This window comes from Erinaceus europaeus, chromosome 9 (genome assembly GCF_950295315.1).
Source record: "Erinaceus europaeus chromosome 9, mEriEur2.1, whole genome shotgun sequence".
NCBI lineage: Eukaryota > Metazoa > Chordata > Mammalia > Eulipotyphla > Erinaceidae > Erinaceus > Erinaceus europaeus.
In genome coordinates this window covers 115,547,659-115,568,996 of record NC_080170.1, presented here as the reverse complement: position 1 = coordinate 115,568,996, position 21,338 = coordinate 115,547,659, and the positions used below count along the sequence as shown (strand labels likewise).

At 42.0% G+C, this 21,338-nt stretch overlaps 1 protein-coding gene across 2 annotated transcripts in view; it reads right to left on the bottom strand.

Annotated features, from left to right (window-relative positions):
- The window catches only part of ADAMTS5 (ADAM metallopeptidase with thrombospondin type 1 motif 5), a 60,651-nt gene extending 39,566 nt beyond the window's left edge, over positions 1 to 21,085 (bottom strand). Inside the window, exons 1-2 of one of the 2 annotated variants that reach the window (XR_009551695.1) lie at positions 19,122 to 21,084; positions 6,481 to 6,613 (exon numbers count right to left, since the gene is read on the bottom strand). Coding sequence is in view for 1 of the 2 variants with exons in the window: in XM_007519789.3 (XP_007519851.1) it covers positions 6,481 to 6,613; positions 19,122 to 20,231 (1,243 nt within the window). In the remaining variant the exon portion in view is untranslated. Of the gene's footprint in view, positions 1 to 6,480; positions 6,614 to 19,121 lie in introns of both variants that reach the window. The other variant, XM_007519789.3, reaches the window with a different exon arrangement.
- Between the last annotated feature and the right edge of the window lie 253 nt (positions 21,086 to 21,338).

Below are 21,338 nucleotides of genomic sequence, written 5' to 3'. Positions count from 1 at the left end.
ACTAGTAGGTACTAGACTTTCAGGAGACATATTCTCATCATAGGAAGAAAAAAAATCTCACACTAAGCATGTGGTGTATTTATGTTTCATGCTTCCTTCAGGCTGATGTGTTTCCCATACATGTGGCAGATAACTAGAACTCTTCTAAATAAGTATAAAGGGGGGGGCTGGGTGGAGTTGCAACCAGTAAAGCATACATGTTACCATGTGTAAGAACCCAGGTTCAAGCCCCCTGTTACCTTCACCCCGCTCCACCACTCATGAAGTGCAAAGCTTCATGAGTGGTGGAGCGGGGTGAAGGTGTGTGTGTGTCTCTCTCTCCTTTCTCTCCTACTTCTCTCTGTCTCTATCATAATAGGAAATTTTTAAAAAAAAAAGGCTACTGGGAATGGTGCATTCACTGTGCAGGTACCAAGCCTCATAATAACCCTAGTGGCAAAGGATAAATAAATAAATAAATAAAATAGTAAATGAGTAAATAAATAAATCAGAGCCAGGGAGTTCAATGTCAGCACACAAGATGTCTGTGCTTGAAGTGCTGAGTTTGATCTCATGCAGTGTTCTGGACCTGCTCTCTCTCTGTCTCTATCTCTGCCTCTGCTTCTGCCTCTGTCTCTGTCTCTCTTTAATAAGTGCCTTTTAGGAAAAAGAAAGAAATACAAATTAGGATTTGGTTTTTAAAAATGATGTTAAAGACTAAATATCTCAATGCCGCTGGACCTATAGCAAAGCACCATTACCTCCTTTCATCTGAGGGCCAAGAAAGACAGAGTGGCACTGCTCCCAGAAAGAAAAGAAATGCTTAGTTCATGTTGACTGAAGCCTTGGGTTTGGGGGTAAACACCAAGTTTAATCCTAGCTTCCTTTCACTTCACACTTCAGAGAGGCCTGATATTTGATTCTGCGCACTTGGCTTGGGTCTATGGGGCTTCAGGGGCCTCTTCAAACACGGCCTTGTTTAATCAAATCATCTCTGGGGGATATTTACAGGCAGATGGGCACAACTGGAGAGCTCCCTCTACCCGCAGCAAAATACACGCAAGCTTGCTGCTGTGTCTCAGCCACTTCCGAAGGCTCCAGGTGAATGTTTGGCTTCAGCTTTTTCAGTCACCTGACTTTAGCTTAAGAAGCATTCTGACGTCTTTTCTTGGTGAAGAGGTTTGCTTTAGCACATTTTATAATCAATGACTGTAAGCCAGAGCTTTTGCATGTTTCTAAATGATGGATTTAAGTTAAAATTAAATCAGAGTTTCTCCCCACCCCCAACATATCAGGAACTGGCCCGATATCAAAAAATTTATTATTTTGAAGAACCATGTGCACAGCAGGTGGGATCTTTATTATTACAAGCTGATATTAAAGGTCTGGCAAGTTTGAAATTTACACTCAAAATGTGAACCTGCATTCACTGGTGACTGTCTACAGCTCACATTTGGGTTGTAAAATGGGTGTAACCACATTTTTGCCATCACTGAAGGCTCAGGCATATGGGGTTGTGTTCTTTCTGTGGCTGAAAGTCACTTCCTTAAATATCTTAACAATTTAGTTTAAATTGACATGTATACAGCACAGCAAGGGGGGAAGGTGATTTATAACTGCCCAGGCAAATTCTATACTCAACAAAATGCGTTTTCCTGAAGTTTATATTCATGTCAGTTAACTCTAAAATCAAGACCTTTCATGAAAATGAAAACAATTCTCAGGACTAGTTCAATGTTTAAATTTGAATATGGTACATGAAAAAACTTGATTTGCAGAATTGTTTATGTCACTCAGGCCACACCAATAATTTATTTATTTATTTATTTTGTCGATGGGGCTCGGTACTTGCATTGCTTAACTGTGCTTGGCAGCTACCTTTTCCCTATATATTTTTGTATGACTTTTTTAAAGTTTTTATATTACGGAATTATATGTCAACAGGGGTTTGAATCTACACCATCCTACCACCAGAGTTCTGAATCTTCACTCTCCCCACTGCAATCCACCATAGTTCCCCTAAAGTTGTAGACATGGGCCAACTATCTTCTCTACAACTATCTGTCCATATTTATACAAAATTGCCCCTTCTTTTTTTGATTCAATCCTCTCTTTCCCCTATAAGCCACTCATGACATCATAACTACCTCCATATGTCCCTCTTCTTTTCCTTCTCTCTCTGTCTGGGTGCTGATGGAGCTGGAGTGCAGAGTCCTCTTATCTTCATCCTATCACTTCTCCCTCACTGGGAGTGTGAATCAAGGTTGTTTATGGGGAGCAGAAGGTAGGAGTTTTGGCTTCTGTAGCTGCTTCTCCACTGAGCATGGGCATTGACAGGTCAATCCATACCCCCAGCCTGTTTCTACCTTTCCCTAGTGGACCAGAGCTCTGGAGATGCAAGGGTCCAGGAAACACTGGTGAGGTCATCTGCCCAGAGAAGTCGGGCTGGAGCATCACCTCAGTATGTGCTTGAGTATAGTAACATATTTTCACTGTCTGTGTGGCAAACGCTAGAAGAAGAAGAACTGTCTGTGTATGAAGCAAACAGCAAAGTTTGGATTGGGTCCAAAAGACAAGCACATTTCCAGGTTTTGCCAGGGTCTTTTTGTCACCATACTTAGGCTATAGATATAGCTTAAAAACTGGAAAGTAATACATGTCTAGTAAAAGGAAAGGGGAGAAACTATATGAGAAGGCTGGAATAGAATTAGAATCCAGAGCATGGGTGGTAGCACACCCAGTCAAGCACACATGTCACCGTGCACAAGGAACAAAGTTCAAGCCCCCAGTCCCCACCTGCAGAGGAGAAGCTTCAGGAGTGGTGAAACAGTGTTACAGGTGTCTCTCTTTTTTCTTGATACCTCATACTTTTCCTTCCCTCTTGATTCTGTTCTCTATCCAATAAATAAATAAATAAATAAATAAAATAACTTTTTTAAAAAAAGAATCATAAAGCAGAACATGGTGAGCTTGGACCGATAGGTTCATGAAACAATTTTAAAATAAAGCATTGGAAAGGAACAAGCTGTAGTACCCAAGAATTGAACGGCTACAGAGGCAAGATTCTATAACTCACACAGATGACAAGGGGTTATTTTATGAGGCCATCTTATTTAAATTTTTAGATGCTCGTACTTCTTCACGCATGTTTACGATACTCAGGGAAAAAAGTGAAATTGAAGAATAATAAAGCAATTAGAAAACATAAGGTGAATGGAAGCCAGATCCTTTTATGAAATGGGAATTAATTCCATATTCCCCTAGTCCCAGGCTTTAAATTTCTCAGACAAGGCCATATGCTATATAAAAAAGAAAGAAGGAAAGTTGGAGCCAGGTGGTGGCATGGCTGGTTGAGCACACACATGACTATGTGCAAGAATTTGGGTTAAAGGCCCCAGTCCCTACCTGAAGAGGGAAAACCTCTTGAGAAGTGAAGCAGTGCTACAGGTAGGTGTCTCTTTCTCACTCTCTGTCTCTCCACTCCCTTTTGATTTCTCTCTGTCTCTATCTAAAAATATAAAAGTGAATAAAATATTTTTAAAATAAAGTAGGCAGTACTTAGTTGGAGAATAAATAGTAGTGATTTATTTTTTAAAAAGTAATTAGAGTGGTCCAGGAGGTGGCACAGTGGATAAAGCCCTGACTCTTAAGCATGAGGTCCTGAGTTCAATCCCTGGCAGCACATGTACCAGAGTGATGTCTGGTTCCTTCTCTCTTCCTATCTTTCTCATGAATAAATAAAATATTTTTTAAAAAAAGTAATTAGAAATGATCCAACTAAGAAATTAAAAAGGACTCAATAACATTGTTGTGTCAAAGATTCAGGTCTGATTTCTTAAAGAATGCCCCATTTCTTCTGCATTGTTTTCTTGTAAATCCAAGTCCAATAGTCTGGCCACTTTATCCTTCTTTAACACTTTTCTCTTATTTTTAAAAAGATTTCTATTTTCATTTTTATGAGAGAGTCAGAGTCAGAGTCTAGAACCCTATTCAAGTCTGACACATGTGTTGCCTGAGGAATCAAACCTGAGAACTCATGCCTGCAAGTTCTATGCTGAGCTACCACAGGAAGCTTTGCACTTGTTCGCTCTTGTTGTATATGTCTAGTCTTACCAATGTAGCATCCAGACTGTTCTATCAATCTGTGAAGCCCAAGAGGCTGGTTTAGGAATTCTGGAAGACTGGGGGAGGTGAATCAGGAAAGTTCTTTTTTTCCTACCCCGTTGACCTAATGAACAATGATATCCTAAAGCAGTTGCATGCCCTATTCTCTTCCAGGAATACTTCCCAGACACCGGGAATGCTTGAGAACAGGCTACAGGATTAAAGACAGGAATAGCCTCTCCTTCTAAAAATTTGTAATCTCTTTCATAAAACTGAGAGCTCCAGGCCCTTATTAATTCATGATACAGCCATTCAACTCTTGATGATTTTCACTACACCTCAGCCTGAGATGAACCAGTCTTCCTCAGGACGTATTATAGAATCATTCCTATGGGATTTCTCTGACATAGAACAGTGATGACTAATCACTGTTGTGATTTTTTATCTATATTTCCTAAATTACAATGTTTTTGAGCATTTGGATACATTCTTCTTAGTTTCCACTGCAAAATCAAAATCCTACCTTGGGCAGCTTTAGTGCTTCTCCTGTGTACCGCTAATGTGACTATACATATCCAGTAAATGTTAACTGAGGATCTGTATTGGGCCATATCATTATCACTTCCTCTAATAGCCATGGGTGAGGGAGAGTGAAAAATATAATGCAAGCCTAAAATCCAATGCAGGTGCTTTATACACTTTGAACTCTGATAACAAGGAGCCATGCCTTACGTTGGGCTTCCTCCAATGAAGAAATAAAAGCTCAGTGTGTTTGTATTACCTGCTCAAGATAAAACAAAACACCAGGGCCCAATTGGGTTTAGTTACCAATTCTGGCTCTTGAGGTTAGAGATAAACAATCCCTAAAGTGTTTCTTAGAATTATTGTCAGTGTGGTCCAGGAGGTGGTGCAGTGGTAAAGCTTTGGACTCTCAAGCATGAGGTCCCGAGTTTGATCCCCGACAGCACATGTGCCAGAGTGATGTTTGGTTCTTTCTCTCTCCTCCTATCTTTCTCATAAATAAATAAAATCTTAAAAAAAAAAAAAAAGGAATTATTATCAGTGACACTGTTGGAAGTTGTTTTGGTTAAGGTTTTTTTATTGTATTTATTTTGCCTAGATGATAAAAAGGGTATCAGTTAAGTAAATTAAATATCATAATTTATCCTTAAGAACTGAATCAGAATTACTGATTTCAATGTACTGACTTAGGCAACTACATCTTTGCTTTGAAGTTATTTTAGCTTCCCAGAGGAAAGTCCAACTGGAAATTGACACCTTGCGAATGGTACTCTTCCAACTAGGAATGTAAAAAAATAGTTTTCACTTCTTTGCAAAAACTGTGGGTTTTGCTTTTTAAAAATTATATATGTGTAATAAAATACAGCAATAACACATACTAATTGTCCAACCACACTTAGCTCACAACATAGTGATGCTGAAGATGATACTTTTCATACATGAAAAGCTAGTAAGCAATTTAACTAACAGGCAAAAGAGAAAGGTATATTGATAAAAAATATATATATAAAAGCTGGTATCTATAACCTACTCAAACATAAAATAGCTCCATGAAATAGATGTGATTATTCCTACAGTTCAGATATGAATGCAAGCTTCGAGAATTTAAATAGTTAAGATCAATGTGACAAGGGCAAAAACTACTTTAGCGGGAATTGAGCCCAGATGCATCTAATTCTCATGTCTAATCCTAAGTATTGAACTAATTCTTTAAGATTCATTAACAGTTATTCCTACTTGTGGGGATATTTTTTTAAACAATTCACTCAGTCTTTGAATTCTGGTTTTAGGACTTTAGATATATGTCTTATGACAAACAAAGTATATAAGTGATATCTAAAAACAAACCCTCTTGGTTGTTGAACTGGGGTACTTTTGCTTTGCTGTTAAGACAGGAATGGACTATTTATAGTAAGCTACCAATTAATAGCCTTTGATGGCATTAAAATCACTCGCGAGGAAATAAACATGATACATTTCTGCGCAAACTGATTAGAGCTTTGGATGTGTCAATGTAGTTTTGAGTAACTGCTTAGAGGAGCATCCTTGAATTCCAGAGGCAACTGTTACAAAATGTGTCTAGGTCACTCATAGGTGCTTTAAAAAGTCAGGAGCAGTAGCAAACCTCTCAAACTTCTCTTCAATGTTTAAATGACACCCTTAGACAGAAAACATCTACTGGGTGACTCACGCTGCCTTCCCTCTTCTCTATCAGTTCACCCTAAAAGTGAAAATACAAACAAATCTAATCCCCAACGGGACATGTGAACCAGGAGAAATCTGGAATTAATTGCCAAGTATTTGGGTTCCTGCTGCAGCTGTTCCAAGTGTTTGATTTGGCAAGGGAGGAGAAAAGGCACTGCAAGCACTGCATACCAATTTCGTGAGCCACGGTGAAAGCCGCGTGTAAGCCGTCATCTTCAATGACAGCACAGCTGCGCTCCGGAGAACATATGGTCCCAACGTCTGCCATTCCCAGGGTGTCACATGAATGATGCCCACACAAATCCTGCAGGAGAGAGAGAGAGAGAAAAAAAAAAAAAAAAAGAAAGCATTAGAATCAGTTGCCATCCAGAAGGAGCCACCTTGTAGACACTTGCTCTCTCCATTCAGCAAGACGGGGCTATGTTTATGGTATCACCTGTTTAGTTCTGGAAGTGTTCCGGTGAGGAACATAGGGGTTCCACCATTCTCAGCTTCTCAAGAGCTCCAGAAGTATGGATAAGGGAGCTCAGCCACATTTTTAAAAAGATGTCTCCAGACGGGAGCTTACCCCTTCTAATAGCGGCCATGGTCTTAGCAATACCATGTATCATATACCCAGGCACATATGTTATGGATCACTTCCACATATGGTCAGGCTTAGGGGAGTTCTAGAATTCTGCCTTAATTCCATGCTAAATTTATCAGGAACCTGGCACTGTGATTTCTTTTCCATCATTGGGGCAAAATACTGTCACAGATTTGTCGCACAGAAGATAATTTTATCGACAATTTGGTCGGGATAGCACATTTTAATGCAAAGTATAGTTTCTTGCAGCGTCATCTCTTCCAAACTGAGTGGTGATTTCAAAGGCTATGGTTTCAGAAATGTGGACACTCGTTTTTGTGTGTGTATGTGAGATCACTGCGAATACATTGCTCCCGGTTGATTGTTTTTGTTTGTTTGTTTTCTAACCAGAGAAAGACAGAAGGAAGGAGTCACACAGCACAGTACCAAAGCTTTCCTCAGCATGGTAAAGGTAGGGTTTGAACCTGCTTTGAACCTATAACAAAGCAGAGAGCCTCCCTGGTAAACTAACTTCCAGACACAGTGTAAATACTCTTACTCAGCACTGAATGTAGAGCTTCTTGACCTAGCCAGTCCTCAGAAACTATATGTAATTGTGTTTATTTAAGTGAGTGCAGGCATTTTTCTGATAAGATATTTGCATGATTTTGAAGAGAATCTCAAAGATACATGACTACACTTCACTAGTGATAAAAATAGTGAGTTGTCAGAAAAGACATGCAAAAATGCATTATGACTTCACACACACATACATTCAGATGAAAAATACATTAACAAGACTTTAAAGACATGTAGCATAAAGTAAAAATTCCAACAAGATGAAATTAAAGAAAAAATTTAAATATATATATATCCACCAAGATTTTTTGATATGATAAAGTTGTGATGAAAAGGGAGTTGGGCGGTAGCACATCGGGTTAAACACACGTGGCACGAAGTACAAAGACTGGCGTAAGGATCCTGGTTCGAGCCCCCTGCTCCCCACCTGCAGGGGAGTCGCTTCACAGGCAGTGAAGCAGGTCTGCAGGTGTCTATTTTCTATTGTTACTTGTTCAAATTATCATGATGCCTGACTGACTATAGAAACACAGCAAATGTTGGCCCAACTGGTATAAACTGTGGCAAAAGTTAGACATACTATATGCTAGCAAGACCTCACCAGACTGCAGGAAGCCAGGAAAGATGTTATAAGTGTCACTTAATTCGTGTCAACTTTCCTACTTCTCATTTAATTTGCCACACAGAAGACCAACCAAGGTGAAGAATATTTAAAAGAGGGCTGGGGTAGACAGCACAATGGTTATGCAATGAGATTCTCATGCCTGAAGCTCCAACATCCTAGGTTCAATACCCCACACCACCATAAACCAGAGCTGAACAGCATTCTGCTTAATAAAAAAGGTGCAGCATATTTTAGTTATATTCCAAAAGGCCCCTGAAGTAGGTCTGCTGGTATCTATCTTTCTCTTTCCCTCCCCTCTCAATTTCTCTCTGCCCTATTTAATGAGATGAAAAAAAAGGCCACCAGGAGCAGTGAATTTGTAGCGCTTGCACTGAGCCCCAGCTGATAACCCTAGAGACAATAAATAAATAAATAAATAAATAATAAAAATACTTAAAAGATATATTCTGTGATCATCTCTCCAATGCATATCCAGGTCTTTACTGTGTTTTGTATATTATGACATCTCCCGGCCGCTAAGAACCACATCATGGACACTGTGTTATTATCACTGCAGATAGTGGAAATCACTGGCAAGTAACCCTGGTGAATCAGGTCACCAACACAACAATGGTTGTTCTCCCAAACTTTTCTGTGCATCTTCAAATATCATCATCTGGGATCTCAAATTACAGCTACCGAGAACAAATGAGTAGCTTTTAAAATTGAAAGTGGAACACACACTTGCATAATAATTGGTCTCAGAGGTAATGATATAGTACAATACATTTTTAAGCCATCTCTCTGGCCCCCTCCCCCAATCATTTTTGTAACTGTACGACCAAAAACCCAGATCATGGTATAAGTGAATTGCTAGCTACAGTAGGTTATTTTTGCACACGTTTTTAAAACCGGTATTTGTATTTCTCTCCAATTTAAGATTTATTATATTCAAATAATGCACTCTAAGAACTGGTATCCTTTTATTCCTTACTTCATTAATAAGCTTGGATGAGGAACTGCAGAAAATGGTAATGGCCCTTCTGTTCGGAAGGGAGTTTAAACTGGATATTAATGCCTCTCTGTTTGCTGGTAATCAACTGCTCACTATAGTCCATCAATTCTCCTTGTCTTCCTGGAATTAAATATATTTGGCTCTTTGCCACTGAAATGTGTCCATGATACAAAAGTACAACAGACACACTTCTTATTATTTTACAACACTGATTAAACCGCTAGACTGTATAACACACTCTCCATGTATTTATGTAACTATAATTATGTCAACTGGCAACCTTTCCATTTCATTCACGCAATTACAATCACTGGCATCCCGGTCATGGCTTCATTCTCAAGATTTACAGTGAGTGTCTGTACCAAATTACTAACAATACAGTACATCATACCCATCCCTTTTCTGGTGATTAGTTATAACAATACAAGTATAAACATTATATTCAGTTTATTGAAATTTTATAAACTGTAGAAATAGTATTTAGGCAATGTCACCAATCTACCTATCTCTCAACTATCTATCTATCTATCTTTCATCTATCTAGTCTATCTACTTACCTATCCACCCATCTATCAATCTATCTAACTGCAGTCTGTATCTGTAGGTAAGGGGCAATGAAGAAATATGAAGAGCACAGTAGTCACAGGAGGTAAATTAGAAAAGTTAACACAGTTTTTTTATTCCCTTTTGTTGTCCTTGTCATTATTGTTTACTGTTGTTCTTATTGATATCCCTGTTGGAGGATAGGGCAGAGAGAAATGGAGAGAAGAGGGGAAGACAGAGAGGGGGAGAGAAAGATAGACACCTGCAGACCTGCCTCACTGCTTGTGAAGTGACTCCCCTGCAGGTGGGGAGCAGGGGCTCGAACCAGGATCCTTACGCTGGTCCTTGCACTTAACCCGCTGAGTTATGGTCTAACTCCCTTAACAAAATTTGTTTTCCCCCTGTGGGTTAGTGTAGAACTGAATGCAAGTTAAGTATTCACTATATTAACCATGTTTCTATACATGAAGGATCAATAACATCACTGTCATGTAGAAAATAATGCAATGGACCAGAGAGTGAAATGTAAGGAATTCAAGACTATGGGCAGAGACAAAAATGGTGGACCTGTGGTGTGTGGTAATGGCCAGCAGAAATATTGGATCAGACTAAAAAAATGAAGTTGAGATGGTCAATAAGACTAAGGAAAGTCATTGACATGGTGACCATTCCCCAGATGTGATTATTAGACAATTATGGGTATAGCAAAACATGTGATTTACCATAGAATTTTGAAAGGCAATGTAATAACCCAGACCTATTCTTGTGATTAAAGTGGAGGGAAAAGAGTCAGCAAAATAGGCTACCTTAAGAAGTAAATACCCAGAAACCACCTTGAAGATTGTTTCTAAAAGTCAGCAGAATAGTGCTAGTAACTCATTTATCAAACCAACACGGTTCAACTGTCAAGGTTGTGCCCCAGTCCTGGTTGATGTTCTAATTAAAGACTATCTCAGAAATTGTTCAGTGTTGGGTAGAGGAAACAAACCAAACAGACATGGATGTGCCAAGTAGAATAAACAACATACACAGCACTTCAGACTTCGTTAAGGAGATAGAGAAGCAGCTAAAGGAGGCACAGTGCTGATGAGGGCAGATAAAATCACAACTGCAGCAAAATCAGGCTAAAGTGAGAAACGTTCTATAGAAATGGATTTGGCTCTGAATGGCAGCGTTGCCTGTTTCTGCAAAAAGGATCACTTGGTAAGAGCAAGCATGGATGGAGCTCAAGAGAAACACAAAGAAGAAAATTTAACATTCTTAGGATTTCTGCCTCTCTACTCAATTCCCATGGAGAGAGATTAGTGACAGAAAAATTATTCCACCATAGCATCACAGAAACATACACCTACATGCCATAATACATATGTTCAGTGGATCCAACACCTGTAATATCATTTCCCTTTCTGGCTGCCAATACAGCAATTTTCTAGTGACAGATGTCTTAATTTAGACCTCTTTCAGCAAAGACTACATTCATTGGGTTTACTAGAAGAATCATTATAATGACCCATGCCAGATAATCTTTTAAGTTTTTGGATATAACTAGGAAATAACAGATCTTACAAAGGACTTTGGACAAGGAGCCAAAGAACCCAGGTGTATTTATTTCTGAAAACAGCTGTTGGTTGTCTACAATCTGCCAGACTCTGCTAAGTGCTGACACTGTAGAAACACAGAAAATGATCTGTTAATAGCCCCTAAGAAATGTCAGAGAGCAAAACAGATATGTCAAGAGGGAAATAGTTTATGACACTCTCATATGAACAGATGGCTGAGGAAGTACACAAGAGGAACTGGTGATGAACTTGAGGAACATCACAGAGGAGGTCACTGGACCTCAAAGAACGAGCAGATGTCTGACAATCTCAGAGGAAAGGTATCTTCGAAAGCAAAGACAGAGTAAGAGAAGGCCAAGTATGTTTAGTAAAAGGCGAGATGTCTGTGTGGTTGGAACAAAGGATTTGATGTGTAGAGGGTAAGAAAGAAAAGCTAGAAAGATTCTGGTCCTCAAAAGAAAGGGAGAGATTGGGGGGGGGGGTGTTCTCTGACAGGTGTTAAATACATGGAGTAAGCTGGAGAATGAGGGGAGTAGAGGATTAGAAGAGTCATTTTGTAGAGCGAGAATTAATGAAAGCTGATTAGAGAGTATGTATGGAAGACTATTTTCTTTTTGAATTCTTACTTGACTAGTAAGATTCACTGTGCAATTGTGTGTCCTTTGAGACAAAGTTTCTTTGTCATTAATTTTAGGACTTTGGACCAGATGATCTCAATGGCTGGTTCCAGCTAAGTGTGTATTAGCATTGATTGAAACCAGGCTGGAAAATAGAGCCCATAAGCTATTTCATGTGACTTCATGTGCACAATTCAAGTTCAAGCCTCAAGCAGTAGGACTGGAGGAAGCTATGGTACTGTGATATCTCTCCTTCCGTCTTTATCTTTAATTAAAAAATCAAGAAAATCAGTTCTGAGCAACGGAAGTCATGCATACCTGAGTTCCTGGCTCAGAAAAAGCAAAAGCAAAGCCCTCCAATGTGTAAAAATTAAGTCTCGACAGCACTGCATCCAAAGAAGTCAAAAAGTGCAGATTGACAATCAAAATTCAAATCTCTATCAAAACATTTTGCACTTCACCATGGTAGTGTGAAGTCATCATACACTTTTTTTGACATTGTTCTTCTTTTCTACATTCATGACCTGCACGTTGCCTAGCAAATTCCTTTGTTACAACAAATAACAGTCTGATCTTAAAATCCAGGAGGCAGAACAGTAGATAAGGTATTGGACACTCAGGAATGAAGTTCTCAATTCAGCTCCCAGCATTGCATATGCCAGAGTGCTGCTATGGTGCACTCTCATATATATCAGAAATAGCCTGGTCTTTATTTCTATGGTAGATTTGGTAAAAACTTACTTTAGAGGCATATTAAGCATCTGAAATATACTAAGAACGATATATTCCAAAAAATATAAAAATAAAAAAGAACAAAAGTCCTAGATATATAGATATGAACCCATTGGCACTGCTAACTTGTCTATTTCTCATGGGTCATTTCTGATGTGCCATTCTGAGTCACTGAATTCATTTATAAATTGTTCTTCATAGCTGCCTTCCATTTCATTCCTTCCATTATTTCTTCCTGTCTAGATTGCCTCCTGTTTTGAAATTGCACTTGTGACTCCCTTGAGACTCCTGTACCAATATGCTGCAGTTTTGTCTCCTTCTTGGAACCTGGGTGTCATCAGGTTTTCCTCCACTCCCTCACATTTAAAAGACACATCAACCACACTTGGTCTGCCATCTCAGCCTTCTCACTACACACTGAGATGTGTCAGTTTTTCTGCATCTTCAGGATTCATCTTGTCTTCTATGTTATTTTTCATGGATCTCAAGATTTTGGTCCCAAACTTAGCCCCAAATATTACTTCTGCTGGGAAGGCTTAATGAGCTCACATCCACCTCATTTGAACATTTCTTCATTTGCTTCCTGCCCTGCCATTCCTTATGCTACTGCCTTTGTTCAGAACATCACAAGATGCCTCTTGGAGATTATTGAAATAGCCTGCAAAGGCATCTCCTGAACTTAATCCAATGAGTTAGCCTGGACAGTTCATTCCAGAACAGGACTCTGAATACTGATGTTTTATTTCCCTAGATTCCTGTTGAATTTGATTTATAATTTAGTGTCTTTAAGACTGTTCTATGAGCGGGGGAGATAGCATAATGGTTATGCAAACAGATTCTCATGCCTGAGGCTCTAAAGTCCCAGGTTCAATTCCCCCGCACCACCATAAGCCTGAGCTGAGCAGTGCTCTGGTGTTTCTCTCTCTCTCTCTCTGCATCTCTCTCAAAAATAAAATTAATGAAAAAAAATTTTTTTAAAAAAAGACAGTTCTATGAACTGATGTGGTTTCCAGAATTCATATGTTGAAGCTTACTTCCTAGTGGGAATGTATTTGGAGGTAGGGTCAATAAGAATGTAAATTTAGATGAGATTATAATATTTCAATCTTGACTTGGTAAGACTAAAGTCTTTGAAAGAGACACATCAGACCTTTCTCTCATACTATTCACTTCCCTTGGATGCCCAGTCCACAGAGGAAAGACACGTGAGCACAGAGGAAAATGGTAGAAGTCTATAAACTAGTATGACAGTTACTACCAGAAATCAAATGGGCTTGGTAGGACTGTGGACTTAGACTTCCCAGTCTCCACAAATGTGAGAAAATAAATGCCTATCGTTCATAAGCATCAAGTCTGTAGTCTTTTGTTATGGCACTCTAAGCATATTCCTCTCTAATCTGGATACTACCTTTTCTCTCTAGTCTAACCTATCATCTGCCCACTTCAGCTCACCTCTATATCCATTCCCTACATTTAAATGAATCACCATGCTGCCTCCGCCTCCAGGTCAGGCACACAACAGTTCAGTATGTGTGCAATGCCTATCTTCTCCTTCGCGGTCTGTCTAATCCTGTTCTTTCTTCCCAATTGAATGTGGACCGACTAGACACCCCTTCTTACACACTTCCAGATAAAATTACTCTATGATAAATACCATTAAGCTGTATAGCAACTGTTTATTTGCCTGTATATTTCCTGGGACAGATTCCCATGAAAGGGCCACCACTGAATCCTTCCCCACTAATTAAGAACATATTAGTATCTGGATACAATACCTTCTCTTTCTAGTTTAGAATGCACTAAAGAAGAGTATCCTCTTTTTCTACCACTGTCTTCTGTCACTGTGAGCTTTCCTGCATTCTCTTCATGGGATTACTTTTAATATATATATAATGATAGAAAGGGGAAGGAGAGATGAAGATGTGAGAAAGAAAGAGAAAGGTGCAACACTGTTGCACCACTTGTGAAACTTTCCCTTTGCAGGTGGGGAGATAGTTTTTACCTGATAAATTACAATGATGATATAGAGTTACAGCTATTACAGGTAGTTTAAAGGATTAACTGTTAAATGGTCTGATTATGGACAATATATAAGAAAAGCTTACGGGCTAGGCAATGGCATTCCTGTTTGAGCACACACATTACCATGCAAAAGGAGCCAAGTTTGAGTCCCAATTCCCAACTGCAGCCTTCAAAGCAGTGAAGCAGTACTGCCTGCCTCTCTATCTCTCCCACTCTCTCTCTTTCTCTCTCCTTCCCTAGCTCCATCTCCCCTTTCAACTTCTATCTTAACAAGTAAGAAGAGAAAGAAAAATAAATAAACAAATAAATAAAATACTTAAGCTAAGTTGGTTAAATCCAAATGAAAGCTGTCCACTTTTTTCAGGATCAGTCCAATTCTACAGCTATAATAACCCTTATGTAGATTAGAGAAATTTATGATGGGAGGTGGCTGAACATTACAGTTAGTGGAGGCTGAGGTGAGAAAGTACATACCTGAAATCTATACAGTGTTATAAGCCAACATGGCTTCTATAATAAAGAAATAATCTATAGACCGAATTAATTGTCCCTCCATCTCCTTTCACAGACTTTGTTTATAGCTCAGTAGCAGCATTTACGAGATTTTTCCTAACATTAGAGTGGTTCATGCAGTGATCAGCTTCCTCATTGCTGCTGCCAAGCCCCGGTGGAGCAGGGACCAGGTATTTTCCATCTGGCCACTTTCAGCTACATAAACGTGTCAGAGGAGTCACTCATAGGCATGTGCTGAATCTGCAAAATACAACAATAAAATAGGTCCAGTCTTGTGGTATGTGGTCTCCGTTAGACTTTCCAGAATGGTCTCCATGAATCAATTTGAAAATATCAGCTTGATCTGCTCTTAGCCTTCCTATTTCAGGCTTATTTAGTGTTTTTTGTTGTTGTTGTTTTGTTTTGTTTTGTTATTGATTAGGATTGTCCTCAAGACTAAGGTTTCTTGATAAGGGCCCTCACATGCTTGTGACTGGATTCATCAATGCAGTGAAAAAGCAAATAAAACTTTCAGCTCTCTTTGCTGCTCTAAGCTTCTGGCCTGCCCTTAGGCCACCAGGACAGTCAGGAACTAAGAGAGGTCAGTTAGTAAAGGAGAAGTAAAGTCTGTGTAGACTCCACTCCAGCATTACAAGGAGAATATGGGAAGGAAGGAGGGGCTAGATGAAGACCCAATTGCTTTTTATCTGCCACATTGTTCATTAATGAAAGTGAACTGACTTTCTTTTTTTTTTTTATCTCAATTTCTCCTAAGTGGTTCTATTTCAATCCAGTGATTTCAATTTGTGGAAGAGCAAAGGCTTCATTAGTGCCATGCAGAGATGAAAGGACGTCAAATGATTTCGAATTGAGTTACCAAGCAGGTAGGCCTGTGTTTCCAAAGAAAAACAAACGGTCATCAAAGATGGATTGAAAAGTTTGCCTCTTCTTAAACCTGTTTTTCAATTGAAGAGGGAGCCAGGAAAGTGGAAAAGATTCTGGAAAGGCAAATGAAGCTTGGGGACATTGGATTTCTACTGTTTGATGGCAGGAGTGGTGTGAATTCCAGCATAAGTGCCATTTCAGAATGAAAAGGGCTTCCTTGCCAGAAAGACTTAGGGGTGCTAAGTTTCTCTAATTGGAACGGTACCCAGTGCTGGGGTACAGGCCTGACAGTTGGAGTGTGCTACTTTGATAAATGATTTACCAGTGCTATTCTGCCAACTCTCCTGTTCTAGGTGGCTTCAACTAGTGAACAGAAGTGAAAAATAGACCTCTCGCACATTTGCTTCATGCCTGAAAAACAAGCAATTTAGAGAAGGCATCTGGATGCTAAGTCTGAGTAGCGCAAGGTGCCCATCAAAATGTGAGTCCAGTGGCCTGGCGTACAGCTGCTATGCAGCATGCTTCTAACATTCAAAACAGAGTTATAAAAGTAGAATCCAGGGGCCAATTCTGAGTGTTGCTCATTGAAAAAACTAAAATAGCCACGAACATTTTACTTTCGGCCTTAAATTCTGATTAGCACGAGACAGAAGTCAGGTCACTGCTCCTCTGAACTCCTTGCTTCTCACATTTTAAAGAGTTAGGTGAGAGTAGCTTGGTATTTTGAAGTGATCTCCCATAGATGTTGCAGAAAGGTCTTGGAAGATTTCTCTTAGTACCCTAATTTATAAGCATACTTTCCAGTTAGGTGCATATAGAAAGTATTTAATTCGTAGTATACATGTCTTTCAAATATTTGATTCAGCTCAAGTTAGATGTGTAGACCAAAGAGTCAGCCACAAATGAGATTTGCTTGACACTAAGTATGCTTCTGCTTGGCAAGAAGGCCAGGGAGGGTCCATGTAAAACAGTTACCATGTGCCAGATAGTATGAAAAATGTATGTTGTAAAACTCACTGGAATTAAGTTGGGCTTAACTCTTCTGCTAATTCCAGCTGGTAACTCATTTTTTTTCTTGGTGTTGACCTATTGAAATGCACTGCTACCCTTCAGAGTTTTGAAAATAAGAATTGTTTTCTACTAAAACAAAACGCAAATTTAGGAAGAGAAAGAGATAAATTAGAAGCACTGATGACTGGTTTTCTTTTTTCCTCTGGAACAACTAGAAAGAATTATAAAGCATGAAATGGGGAGTAATGGGACCTCTTATTAATTTTTATTTATTTTTAAAATTTAGAAGTGAGAATGTGTATTAAAAAATGAAAGCACACTATTAACATGACCTACTCTTTGGAGCAGAGTGCCTATAAAAGTATTTTTTTCCTCTGTCTTTAGAGAACTTCCTTCCATAAACTCTCTGAAGCCTCTTTCTTGGCAGTCTCCTAGTGTAGCAAAGCAAAAAATCCAGACATGGAAAGTTGCTTACAAAAAAAAAAAAAAAAAGAGCAAAAAATGAATTTGGAAACTAAGAAGAAAGGAATAGTTTTACCGGAGAACTTCACTTCATAAGGAAGGCTACAAAATAACTCTTCTGCCATTTCTAAGATTTATGTTGTGTAGAGAAATTAAAGGATGATGTTCAGAAGTTCCCTTATTGTGGGGAAAGAGATTTTCCATGGTACCAGAGCCATGTGTTGCCTGGTTTTCCCTAAACTACTGCCCTCTGGGAGTCATTGTTTACATGTGGTTTGTATTTATGTCTACCCCATGAACCACAAATGTTTCTCCACTCCAAATTTATCAACACTTTGCCTTCGGACCAGGTTTGCCTTAGTGAAAACAGGAGAATTGGACCATGAATCTGTGTGATTCTGAGTTCTACTGCAAGAGAACTTTCTGGTCCCAGTTCTGCTTGCTCCATTCCGTGCCATCAGTTTGCATATTTCAGAGTTTATAAGCTTTCATCTCTCCTGGATGTTTCTCAGACACTCAAAGAATGAGCTTTAAAAGTCAGGCTGTACCAAGCAATCTGAGCGGCATGACTTGCAGCTGCCAATCAGAGTAAGTTGTGAAATGAGACTCAGCTCCCTGAACAAATCAGGCTCAAACCCAGCCCACAGTCTTGAGTCTGCATGTCACACTCCCCTGGTGGTCTCCAGATTGTGCAAACAGATATTGTGTTCTCCCCACACCTCTGGGCCTATGAAGATCAATTTCTTTTCCTTCCTGTAACTATCTTCCTTACAAGAAAGGAAATGTGGAAAAACATTCCATTCTTATGTTTTGACTCTCTGCCCAGATCTTTCCATACTGGGGCTTCAGACACTTGCCCAAACCCAAACACGCATGCTGATGTGTGACCCTCCAGTGGCAGCTGAAGAGAAAGGGAGGGCTGCAGTGCCTTGAGTGCCTTGGTTGACTAAGCAACACAGCTGTTGGGGAACTTCTACAACACTGGGTATCTGCCTTCTAGCACTCCCACATTCCTTCCTGCTCAGCAACCAAGAGAATCCACCAAGATGGGTACTTCACTAGGAAATCAGATTGGAAAAAAAAAACAAAACTTGCCTCTACTGCTTCTGCTCAAAGATTTAATCATGGAAGTAGAACGGTCTAGATATCTACAAATACAATAATAAAATTGACCAGAGTGGGAGAGGAGAAACATGGCAGAGTATATACTGCAGACTTTCAAACAAGAGTTGTATGCAAGAGGTCCTAGGTTAGACACCCAGCACTGCGTAATGCCTGTGCTAAATAGGGCTCTGGCCTGTCTCCCTCTGTCTCCTCTCCCTCTCTTTTTCTGTATGTGTATCTAATATAATTTTAAGTGACTACACTGTATGAACTCTGAGACTCTTGCCATTAGGCTGACAAAATTACCCTTTGGGGCTCATTGAAAAGCAGAAGATCCCAAAGACAATCCCACATTCTACCTTCCTCCAATTAGCTCCATTTCCACTCAGTGACTCTAGTCTTTTTCTGAACATATATCTGAACCCATGACACCATGTCTCAGACGAGACCTGTCTAGTGGACCGATTGTCAGTGCAGGTCTAGTCTCCTACTGGCTCCAGAACTGGAGCTGCCGAGGGTTCTTCCTACAAGAAGAATTGAGCAAATCTATGGCGGCAGGAGGTTTGTGGGCTTGGCCCGACACCAGTGCTTGGTCCACTCACCCCACTCGGGCTGCACCTACCTCCCGAGTAAACAGAATGGCGGCGTCATAGTGTTCCTCATGGTCGTCCCCCAGCTGGTTGTGCTGGTGCTGCCACTTGCAAAAGTTCTTGAGCGTGGTGGCCGCGTTCTTGTTCACCTCCAGGCTCTTGTCTTTGTCGCCCAGCACCACCACCTTCACCACCGCCAGGCGGATGTGGTTCTCGATGCTGGCGTGGCTGTACAGCCGATTGGCTATGGAGGCCAAGGTCAGCAGGTAGTGCTGCAAGCCCTGTCCGTACATGCGCGCCATGGACGCGTCGGCCACCAGGAGCAGCTCCACCTGGCGGGCCCGGGAGATGGAGCGACGTCGCCGCCGCCACCACGTCTGTGGTCCCTGAGCTGCCTCGTACTGGGACCGGGGAGTCCACGGGTCCTGGAAGTGCGGGCTCAGAGTCCAGCGCCGTTCAGGGCTGCTGCGTGCAGGGGGGCGCTCACGCAGCCCCGGCGGGGCCGCGGGGGTCTCGCAACTCGCTCGTGGCGGCAGAGTCTCAAAGCTGAAGCCCTCGCGGGTGTAGACGTGCAAGATCCGCGCCGAGCCGTCCCCGTACACGCGGGCCTCCTCCGCCTGGCTCCTGGGTCCCCGCAGCAGCGGCTTCAGGGTGTAGCGCGCGTGCCTCACCGCAAAGAAGCCGTCGAGTGCCCCGCAGAGGTCAAAGACCGCCAGGGAGCGCGGGCTGCCGTCCACCGTGCCGCGGTAGAAGCAGTGGCCCCGGTGGCGCCGGGACGCGCCCGGTCCGCCTCCCGCGGGCAGCAAGCCAGCGGCGCCCACCGAGTCATCCCGCTCCAGGTCCAGGAGGAACCGCCGGCCGCCCGCGTAGACGAGGTAGCCCACCTTGCCGCCGCCCGAATAGATCTGGTCGATGTTCTGCACCAGCCCGCCGCCGGGCCGCTGGGGCGCCAGGGGGTGCGGGGGCCCGGCGGGCTGCGGCCGCTCCAGCGCCTCCTCCCCCTGCGGCCCGCGGGGCTGGGCGGCCGCTGCGGCAGCCCGAGGCTGCCCGGCTTTATCCTGGGCAGGTGCCGCGGCGGGGCTGGCGGTGACCTGGAGCAGGCGGAGCGCGCACAGCAGCAGGGACGCCCACCCGAGCCGCATAGTGCGCAGCCCGCGGGGAGGGGCTTTGCCGCGGGGACCGGCTTGGGTGTTTGTTATTCGCTTGGGAAGGGACCGGGGCACACAAGCACGCAGGCACGCACACTCGCTTGCAAGGTTGAGTCAAGTGTCGGAGGGAGGGGGACCCCGCAGCAGCAGCAGAGCCAGCCTGTCCTGGCCGCGGGGCCAGCGTGCGAACTTTTTTCTTTGTTGGTGTGGAAAATGTTTGGATTCCTGCTCCAGGGGGGGAAAAAAAAATCAGAAATCAGAAAAAAAAAAAAAAGGGTCCGGATTGTGACTCTAGAATAAGCAACTATAGGAGAAAGGGGGATAAAAATATGAAATAAAAATTAAAATTCCAGTAGCTGCACCCAGAAAAGTCAGCAAAATGACAAAGTGCGGGGCGCTAGGCAGGCAACTGGTGTGCCCCCCCCCTTGTTGGTGGGGACCCGCTGGTGGTGGCGGCGGTTCCAAGCTTCGGAGCTTACTTTCTTGCTTATTAGGTGGGTTCCCTCGACTTTCCTGGAAGCAGGAGGAAGAGAAGAAAGCGGGGGGGGGGGGGGGAGCCGTATAAAGAAAAAAATTTTTAAAAATCAGAGCAAAAATGCTAGGGGCAGCCTGCGGAGAGCCAGCGAGGCAGCGCGTCCTGTCCCCTCCGGGTGCGGCGGCGTCCTCCTGCCCGCGGTCATCCCCAGTCGGCCGCTGCGAGCGCCCAGAGCAGCGCGAGCGCTGTGAAGATGCGAGGAGGTGGAACAATGAATTTATAGCGGCATGCCATCCTGCAATGGCAATTTCAACAATTCGTCACTGCAAGCTGCCTCTTAAAGGGAGAGCTTCCCCCACCACTCCCACTCTCCCCGGTCCGCGCCTAATCAGACTGGGGGAAGGGAGGGGGGGAGTGGAGAGAAAGAGGGGCGGTGATCGAGGAAAGGGAGATCAAGCGAGAAGGAGGAAGGGACTCGACGAGGTGGAAGGAGGGACTTAGGAGGGAGCAAAGGCAAGTGAGGGAAGAGAAAAAAAAAAAAGTATTGGGGTAAGAAAACCAGAGGATTTCCTTTCCCCTGGCCTCACTTAAAACCACAGCGGCTCTGGGTTTGTCTGATTATTTCA